Source organism: Sander lucioperca, chromosome 4, assembly GCF_008315115.2.
Source record: "Sander lucioperca isolate FBNREF2018 chromosome 4, SLUC_FBN_1.2, whole genome shotgun sequence".
NCBI lineage: Eukaryota > Metazoa > Chordata > Actinopteri > Perciformes > Percidae > Sander > Sander lucioperca.
This window is the reverse complement of record NC_050176.1, coordinates 21,220,870-21,230,788: the sequence shown is the minus strand read 5'-3', so window position 1 is coordinate 21,230,788 and position 9,919 is coordinate 21,220,870. Positions and strand designations below refer to the sequence as shown.

The 9,919-nt window shown below is 41.7% G+C and overlaps 1 protein-coding gene and 1 long non-coding RNA gene across 2 annotated transcripts in view; one reads left to right on the top strand and one right to left on the bottom strand.

Annotated features, from left to right (window-relative positions):
• Window positions 1–1,177: 1,177 nt before the first annotated feature.
• Window positions 1,178–2,619, bottom strand: LOC116049880. The gene is made up of 3 exons (XR_004104923.2): window positions 2,429–2,619; window positions 1,841–1,892; window positions 1,178–1,286 (listed from the first exon to the last, which is right to left on the bottom strand). It is a non-coding gene; the product is annotated as an uncharacterized LOC116049880 (long non-coding RNA).
• zbtb45 (zinc finger and BTB domain containing 45) overlaps window positions 1,629–9,919 on the top strand; it is an 11,119-nt gene continuing 2,828 nt past the window's right edge. The window contains exons 1-5 of the mRNA XM_031299926.2: window positions 1,629–1,926; window positions 3,074–4,428; window positions 4,793–4,927; window positions 6,547–6,687; window positions 8,978–9,248. Of these exons, the coding sequence (XP_031155786.1) occupies window positions 3,364–4,428; window positions 4,793–4,927; window positions 6,547–6,687; window positions 8,978–9,248 (1,612 nt within the window). The 5' untranslated portion in view covers window positions 1,629–1,926; window positions 3,074–3,363. The remainder of the gene's footprint in view (window positions 1,927–3,073; window positions 4,429–4,792; window positions 4,928–6,546; window positions 6,688–8,977; window positions 9,249–9,919) is intronic.

Sequence of the window (9,919 nt, the reverse complement as noted above, 5' to 3'; positions counted from 1 at the left end):
CTTTTTTTTTTTTTTTTTTTTACATCAATATAGATTTGTGATCGACGCAGTGAAAAGTGAATTCATTAAATTATATTTTGTTGTGGAGTAAATCCTGGTGTCTCTTTTTTAAACTATCAAGCAGCGGCGGAGGCATGCACAGACGTGTAATACTTGTAATACTCACGGGCAGACATGTTATTACAGACAATGTGGGGGCACTTATCGGATACAAAGGAAGAGAAAATGTGCTTCAAATAAGGCTTAGTTCAGGGGCCACACCTGTGTGGGTTTTCAGGGCCTTTAAGATAGAAATAGTTATTGGTAATACAACCAGTTGTTTCTCATGGAATTCCACAACACGTCTTCTAAAGAAAATTGGTCCTGTTTATTCTAAAGGACACCATCAAGGGTTCTTTTCCCTCAATAGATTTTATTATTTCTATGAAACAGTATTAAGCCAATAACTGGTTAATATCATGGCTGCAAATCGCACCCTTGATGTTTGATTTGTTTCTTGATATAATCTAGAAACAAGCTCAACGACATTCTAGAGCTGCGTTCTAACGATTATTTTCATTGTCGATTAATCGGTTGATTATTTTCTCGATTAATCAATTAGTTGCTTGGTCTATAAAAATGTCAGAAAATGGTGGAAGTGTTTCCCCAAAAAGCCCAAGATGACGTCCTCAAAGGTCTTGTTTTGTCCGCAACTCAAAGATATTCAGTTTACTGTCACAGAGGAGAGAAGAAACTAGAACAATATTCACATTTAAGAAGCTGGAATCAGAGATTTGACTTTTTATCCCCATAAAAAAATTAAACCGTTGAAACGATTTTTCTTTTTTAAAACAGTTGACGATTCATTTAATATGTTGACAATCGATTAATCTTTGCAGCTCTACGCCATTTGTCAAAGATTTCCACTAAATGTCAGCAAAAGCAGAGTTCTCATGCTGTGTTGTGGTGCTCTTTATCAGCTGCAGGTGATTTTTTTCTAAGAAAAGGTACAAAAAAAGGATTGTTTTTTCATTGCACAATTATTCGGACAATTTCTATGAGTAAATAATTACCTATTTAATCTTTAGATGTCTTAAAATGCTCAAAACAAGCAAACGTGTGCCTGACTCATGTGCTCGTCATCTGGTAAAGGGGCTGTAACTGACTTGATTCTTACTAGTTTAGCATTTGCAGTATTGCATTTCAAGTGTTCGTCCTTGAAAGTACAAGCTGATCCTGGATCTCGCTGTGCTGAGTTCATCAGACCTGCTGCCACTATCACTGAAGTTTATCCACCCAGAACAGGGCTACAGAACAGAGGATAAGTCACTGTACAAATGCGCTTTTAGCCCTTAAATACACTTTCACACACCCTGTGTGCACCCTGAATATTTGAACAATGGTTTCATTATGGACTAGTATGAATCTTAAACTGTTGCTATTGCACTTATTAAATACAATGCATTCATAGTATTGTATTAATTCCCTCCTTTATGCTGATGCCATGAACAAACTCTCCCATGAGTACACATTACAATCAAATGTTTAGATTAGAGTTAAACAATAGGATAGGTGTGTATGTGCATCATTCTTTTGTTACAGTGTTTCCTGCAGTGTGCGTGGGTGTGTTTGCTGTCTGATGGCTGTGTGTTTTAACGTGGGTTTGTGTGCAGGCATTTGTCCTACTTTTTAAAAGGATGTGAGCCCGTATGTACCTTTATGTGAGAGAAGCACTGCATGCACATTTGTGGATGGTTTAGCTGGCGTGAAGCATGAGAAACTCCACATCCCCTTTTTTGTGCCGAGCTCTGTATGTATGCGCGTGTCTGTGAGTGCATGTGTGTTTGTTTCCAGCTCTCACCAGGTTGGGTGCGTTATACTGGGGGGTTCCTGCTGCATCCATCTGCCTGAAACTAAAAAGCCCCGAGCTGTCACTGCACATTCCAGGTATGTAGTCACGATAAAACAGCATGCAATGACACGGGACAACTACCTGACTGTTACGTTAAGGCGCTCTGTACAGAAAAAAGGGTGGTAGCCCATTAGCTCGCATGCTAACTTAACTAGTTGTTTCTTGTACAATTTGCGCTAGCTAGCTAGTAACCGAGCTGTGTTAGCATTGTATTGGAGCGTGGGGTCGAGCTCCGATAGCTGCTTTTATGTTATGCTAGGCACGTTGCCAGTTACCTTTCGATATGTAACAATTCGCGTTCGTGTTTTAGTCGATGGCGATGCTCTGTTTGCATGTAGAAATCTGTACATTTCGTGCAGATTTCCGTGCTGGAGCTAAGCGGCTAATGTCAACAGCTAACGCTAGCTAACGTTAGCCTGTCACTGTTAACCTAGTCGCTTGTTGTTGGCGCTAACGTCGGCTGCTCAGTAACCTATTTACTGGAACTGGCAGTTAAATTTGATTAATGAGGTGTTTTAATTGTTCAGCTTCTACTACCTCACTATTGGTTCGTCTTTTTAGCATCGCTAACAGCTAAAATTATCTTTGGTGTTGCGTTACCGGCCACCCGCTGAGCAGAATAGCCAAATAAACTGACCCGAGGAGCTACTAGACTCGCGCACGACACGTGCTGTCATTTGTCCAAAACAGGTGTTCCAGATGATGCACGCGACTTAATTGATGGTTATTAGCAGCTTCTTAGTTGTCACCTCTGTCACCTTCAGCCACAGCTGTGTGACTTGGCTCGAAAATGACACAAATCATTGTACAAAATGTATGCAACTAACGGTAATGCTTGTTAGCAGTATCGAACAATATGTTGAGTATTTATAACATGAATTTATGAATTCTAAAGTATACACAATGTCGGAAAATGGTGAAAAATACTGTTTCAGTTGGTCTGGCCAGCAGTACAAACCTCAAAGATGATGAATTTTCAGTCATTCAAAGCTAAGAAAAGTATACTTTTTATATTTAACAAGCTAGAATAAGGGAATATTTGGTATTTTTGCTTCATAAATTACTTAAATAAATTAGTCTATCAAGTTTGTTGATTGATTCATCAATTCATTGACTTAATATTTTAGCTTTTAATACAACTGCTTAGTGTGTGATCGCTGTGATTGTGATTTATTTTAACAGGGTTTTAAGAGAGACCGTGAAGCTGGTGGAAACAACCTCTTGACGTCGCTCCCTCGCTCTCAGAGCGAGAACAAAGGCAGCTCCTCTCACACTTAAACCACAGCAGAGCCGCGAGCTTCCGTCAGACTCATGACTGTTTGAGGGGACGAGGACCCACCGTGGCCCATGCACTGTACCCGTTTCCCTCCCTGTCCTCCTTATCCCTCAAGCTGACGCAAAACCCCAGACACCTACCCCCTCTTCCCCACCCCCACTCCCACCCCATCCCCAGCGACTCGCCCCCTCCCGCCATGGTGTCCGGCACGGAAACCGTGCACTACATCCACCTTCACAACTCCAGCCAGTCTGTGCTGGAAGCCCTGCGCACGCAGCGGCGCGAGGGCCTCTTCTGTGACGTGACCGTGCGGATACATGACGCTTCGCTGCGTGCCCACGCCTGCGTCCTGGCAGCTGGCAGCCCCTTCTTCCAGGACAAGCTGCTGCTGGGTCACTCTGAAATCTCGGTGCCACCGCTGGTGCCCGCCGAAACTGTGAAGCAGCTTGTGGACTTCATGTACAGCGGCTCGCTGGTGGTGCTGCAGTCGCAGGCCCTCTGCATCCTCACCGCCGCCAGCATCTTGCAAATCAAGACGGTCATCGACGAGTGCACCCAGATCATCTCTCAGAGGAAGGCGGCGGCCACGGCTGCGGCGGCGGCGGCGGCAGCTGCAGCAGCAGCAGCAGCAGGAGGAGGTGGAGGAGGAGGGATGCTCGGAGGAGTTCACCCCAAACAAGAAGAGCGTGGCGGGGGGAAAGGGAGAGAGAGTGGTGGTGGTGGGAGCTGTTCTGTTGGCGCAGGTGGAGGTTACGCAAACTTCCCTAACTTCATGGCTGAATGCGGGGCTAGTAACATGGGCGGGGGGTTGGGAGGTGCCAGCGTCAGCGAGAGCGGCCCAGGCCCGATGGAGCAATCTAATGCAGTGAGTCTGATGGCACTGGGCGACATGGGCCCCGGCTCCATGTGCGGCGGTGAAGGACTGGGCTCCGGGGCCGGCGCAATCCTCATGAAGCAGAGTACCAGCTGTACTCAGGACGTCAGGTACAAGCTCCGAGACCTGTTGGCGCAGACGGCCAACGGAGCCAGCACTAGTAGCACAGGGAACCTCTCCGCGGGCTGCAGCTCCGGTGTGGGCAGTGTGGACAGCATCGGCAGGGAGAGCCTCCGCGGCAACACGACGGACCTCGCCGATGACCTGGTGGGGATGGACAGATACAGCGAGGAGGAGGACTTGGACGGGAGAGAGCGGGGAAGAGACGGAGACAGAGACAGGGGGGCGGGCCACAGTCGCAAGCAGAGGCAGCCGCTAAGACTCCAGGTAGGGGGATAAGGGGAAGGGTTGCCATGGTTACAGCTTTAAGGCATGCAGAGCTGCAACGGCTTGCTTTTCTTTCCTTTTTCTGCTTTTCCCTCTTCTCGCACTGCATTGGCGTATATCGCTGAGATGTTTCTGCACATTGCACAATTGAAGAGGAGCTCTCGTCTCAACTTCAGCAGTAATTGCCCTGTTGATGTCCTATGGACTTCTGCATATTTACTGTAGGTCATTAAACTTATTATTACCTGCTTGGAGGGGCTGTGGCCTGGTCAATTCGCTTTTTTACCTGCCTTCTAGGTCTTGCCACTGTTGTAAATGTAATTTCTTTACTACTTTAAATTGAAACTGATCCTATTCTCTCTAGGTACTGGGAGGAGAAGGAGTAGTGGTGAAAGATGAGGGGGTTCAGGACCCGGATGGGACCGTCTATGCCCTGGAGGACGGGAGCCGAGACGGACAGCAGGAGGGCTCCCAGGAATCCATGGCAGGCTTTGGACAGGTGGGTGTAGCTCAGAGCTGAGCTGCAGCTATAGCAGCCAATGAAAAAGACCTACTGATAAACGAAAGAAAATTATAAAATGTAAGACCTTATTAATGATGTAAAGCTTGCTTTTACTAAACATTTAAATAATTTATCTTGTTTTCAAGGGAATACTTTGGTTAAAAATGTGCTTCAGAAGGAAACTTTTAGAATTACCTCGCATTGTGTAAAAATGTATTCCCAGCATTTCTGTCACAAGTCCTGAAGTAAGTAGAGGGGGGAAAAAAAACATGATGGGGCGGATTTATGCCGCAGCCTGCTATACCCTGCAGAGTACACAAGGAACATCTGCTACACAGTCAAAAGGATTCAGCTTTGCCTGTCAGTTTTCTCAAAAGTGCTGCAGAGTAAGTGAAGATCGGAAATGGAATAATCCACTCAATTTAGGAGGTTCAGTTTTTCATGCAAAGCACAGCATGTGATCATCAATTTACTGCTTGAAATAATCTGATCTTCTGTCTACGAGCAGTTGTGCTCTTTAGTTCACATGACAGGATATGGTTTACGGTTTCTTTACCTGCATATCTCAGTACCGACTATTTGAAACCCAATTTATCATAGAACATTGCATTTGCTCTTCACTGTTGGAAGTTTAAGAAGAAAAACAGAAACAATTATACAGTCTATGGTCTAAAAGTAACGATCTTTAATCAGATGTCATCATCCTGATAAGCTTTCAAGCTACAGGTCACATGGTGATAGCAGGTGGAAATGTTGCAAATTCATATGCAGAACCTCTTTATTACCATATTGGATTTACAGCATTGTATTAGTAGGAAGTGTCTTGATTTCATAGGTATTTAATTCAGTCAGTTAACCAAAAACAGACATTTCGCTCTGTTTTTTGAGAGTGGCTTTTCCAATAAATGTCCAGAAAATATACCAAATAATAATGCATATCAAATTGCATATACCGTGAATGAGATTTTAATCCATATTGCCTTCTGCTATGTGTCTCATTAAACTCCCATAAGCCTGACAAACAAAAAGTTTGACTCTTGGGATTTCCTGCTCCTTCACGTTAGACAAGTTCCACCCATGCCGGTATTTCGTCCCAGATTATCTCCCCAGCCATACATCAACTGTGGTCTTACTGCTGTTTTGACACAGTATTGTAGCTCGACTGGTCGGACCGCACTGTGCAAGTTGATCTTTCCAACGTCTGCATGCATGCATTTGTAGGATTGGGGTATGAAATAGGTTGTAAATGCAAACATTGTTGGATGTGGTCTGTACATATTTGTACATGAAAGGAGACACAGCGGAGTACTAAAAAAGTTTAGTTAAGGATTTGTTTCTTTTTGCACACATTCAGCAAAGAAGCATATAGACAGGCAAGATCTACACCCATGTGGCAGGTAAGTGTGTAGTTTTCGTGCTTAAAGATAATATATTCGTCATTAGGAGATCCTGAGAGTTTAGTGTTTTCTAAAAAAAAAAAAAATATTAAACAGGGGGGGTTTTAGATTTATTTTAGCAACAATCCTTGAAACTGCTGCCAAAACATAATTTTCGATTTTTTTGTGTTTTTTTATGTGTGCTGGGATCTTTAATTGTGCCTGTGTGTGTCTTTTCAGGATTTCTACGACGAGCAGGGGGTGTTTTCGGAGAGCTTCTGGCCCCAGAGTGAGCCTCCGCAGGCCATGGCTTTCAACCCCAGAGGAAGGGTCAACAAGCCTCTGACTCCGCCTCCAACCACGCAGTCCATCAACAACCAGGTCCGTGTGCTCAGTGGCTCATATCATACGCCGTGATTACATTTAAGCTCGACTGCAATTACAAAAATGTTTCTACAAACTGGGTATGGAGTTCAAATGTTTGCAGAGCGATGACAAAGTATGCGCCAGAAGCACAGTTACAGTTAGTGTGTTAAAGTTGGAAAACAAACAGACACCACCCTATGTGCTCTGCTAGTTCCTCGCTGTAAACTATTGTAGATAATGTCTCTTCCACAAACTACATTAAGTAAGTGCTGAAACTTAAAAGTTAGTTGATTGATTAACAACTGTCTTTTAACCAACAATTAAATCAAAATCAAAGTACACTCAACGGTCTATTGGGCTCAAAAATCTATGAAATTGTGATATCAGATCATTCTCCGGTTTATTGTCTTTTTGTGCCAACAGAAAATAAACTGAGTGATTGACTATGGAGAATGAATACAGCACATCTTAAAGATGCAGAGTTCATAAGATATATTAATTAGAAAATAGATCACTTTATTATCACACATATGGTGGAGGAACAAAACAACTCCTGCTATAATCTGGGATGCTTTTAATTTCATTCTCAGCAAAGAAAGATAACTGATTAGATTAAAAACTCTAAGAAATATATCTCTTAAATCTTTACGAGAGTTGGAAGGTAAATTGTCCGCATTATAAAAAACATTATGAATTCTTACTTTTAAGAAAAAATCATAGATTTTATTTAAATAAAGGATTTTATTTAATAGTAAATAAGCACTTAACAGCTTTCACAAAACGAATTCAAGCCAAACCAACAATAACTGTGAAAGATAAGGGTTCAAATGTGTTAATATGGAATAATACATAAATCAACAACACTTTTAAATCTTTCTATGAAGATGATTTACACGTCCCACTACCAACTCTTTTTTTTAAGTTGACACAATAAAACTGAAAAAACTGTTTCTGTTAAAATCAGAAATATCTGAGGGTGAAATATTACAAACAATTAAAACATTTGCACTCAAAAAAGCTCCAGGTATGGATGGGGTTCTATACCTTTAAGGGTGTTAGGGTGCCAATTGGTTGAGCATGAATGAATGAATAAAAGTATGGCATTCCCAACATATAGAAAGACAAGGACATGGTAATTAAATTCAAAAGCTGAATGCTTTCTAAGAGACTGTTCATTAAGCTGAGACATCTACTGTATTTCTTCTAGTTTTTGCAATGCTCAAGTGATTGACAGAAAAACAGAACTAAACACAGTGCAGCACTTAAGTAAAAGAAAAACACTCAAACAGTCAAACAATGAAACAAAGACAACATAAAACCAAGCGAAGCCTCAGTTTTAGTTTGATGGATATTTTTTTTCCAGGCCCTTGCCTCCACAGTTTGATTGACAGATGTGTTGACTTTGAAAATGAAAATGCAAAGGAGGGTTTGCATTTGAAGTTTTGTAGAAGAGACACATGACTCCGTGGAAAGGTAGATGTAAACGGAGCCACTGCCATTAAATTGTCAACCTCGTACAATATTAATTATACAAGTGAATTATAAATACCTTTTGACAAAGATAATTTGATTAGAATTACAAACTTCTTTTTGAAACTGTGTTTTTGATTTAAATGACAGGGACAAGAAAAACCTTCAAACCTAGTTTGCAACTTAAATTTACAGTGTATAATTATGGTTATTAATGTACTTTTCAAAGGTCTACATAGATGAAATATTGTGCTTTTAAGAGATGAAAAACACGTGTAGGTAAGTAAAATAAATTAGAAACAATAAAAAGAAATGAGAAAAACCAAGGTAAGAGACATGACAGCAACGAGACATTTGAAAGCTAATAAAGATAAGTGAATACATGATTGATTGATTGAATAATACATTAGAACACATACAAAAATACTTTGGAAAATAATATTGGCAGACAGTGTGTGTACCGAAACTTTAAAATATGAACTTGTCTTTTTTTCTTTTGCATCACACTTTTAAGTTAAGTCATAATTACTGGGGATGTGGAAATGAAATACAATGCAAAAGACAAGTTCAGTGACTATCATTTTCATTAAATGTGTTCATTGATTTTCAATTCTCCCCAAAAAAAACAATAAACGCAACAAAGGGCAAAACAGCACAGTGCAAAAAAAAAAGAAGCATATCCCTAAGATTATCCCTCATATCTGTAGATATATAAACAAAAATAAAAACAAAGAAGGGAATATGCAAACCTGTATAGAGTTCATTAGTTCAGCAGATTATCACTTTTATTCTTGTAATGGAAAGAGATTTTATCCGACTTTGTTTTCGTCCTCAGCTTCTCTTCCAGTACCCAGTGAGCCAGTCGCAGCCAGCTCCGTTCTATGTGGGCGGGCCCATGGGTGGGATCGACAGCATGGCGGGGACTGAGCCTCAGCAGGCCCCGCCTCCTGCGCCGATGACCCCGGCCCCGCCTCCCTCCACCTCCTCCTGCTCTGCAGGCCCCTCCCCTTCCTCCCAGGGATCTGAGACCTCGTTTGACTGCACGCACTGTGGCAAATCTTTACGTTCCAGGAAGAACTACAGCAAGCACATGTTCATCCACTCCGGTAAGACGCGTCTCCTTCTCCTCCACCTTCCTATTTCTTTATTTTCTTTCTTTCCTAATAATATCTTTTATATAAACAATCAATCAAATGACGTGGAAAACATGTCCGTTAGGTTTCACCATCCAGTTGGGTCAGCCCAGTGTCCTTTAGAGAGACTCTTTCAGTGGCGCCTGAGCCGTAAGGAACGTACAGCCCGGTCTTACAAAAAATGTTACAGGCGATCACAAGGGTAAGAATTTGGTTTCAAATTTTCCGATTATTGACTTTTCTGCATCGAGACATGATCTTTCAAGAGAGAGTCGCGAAGCATCTAAGAATATTTTTTTTACCATAGTCCCATCGTTTGCAGTGACAAAAATAGAGATTATCATTGAGAAGTATCACCAACTCTGCCTTTCTGTCCCTTTTTATCTCATTGTTTGGGTTTTACAGCACATCTACTCTCTGTTTTGAATCAAAGTTGTTCTTATCAAACCCTGTTATGGGACAGCGGCAAAAGGCAGACAGACACAGTTAGCTGATGAAGAAACTGGAATATCTAGCAGCTAGATATTATATTCTCAGGTGGTGGTGGTGGAGACCAAACATGAGCTTAAAGGGAGAGTGAATATTAGACACTCATCAGATGGACACAATGTGGACTCCAAATTAATAAAAACATTTTTCTGTGT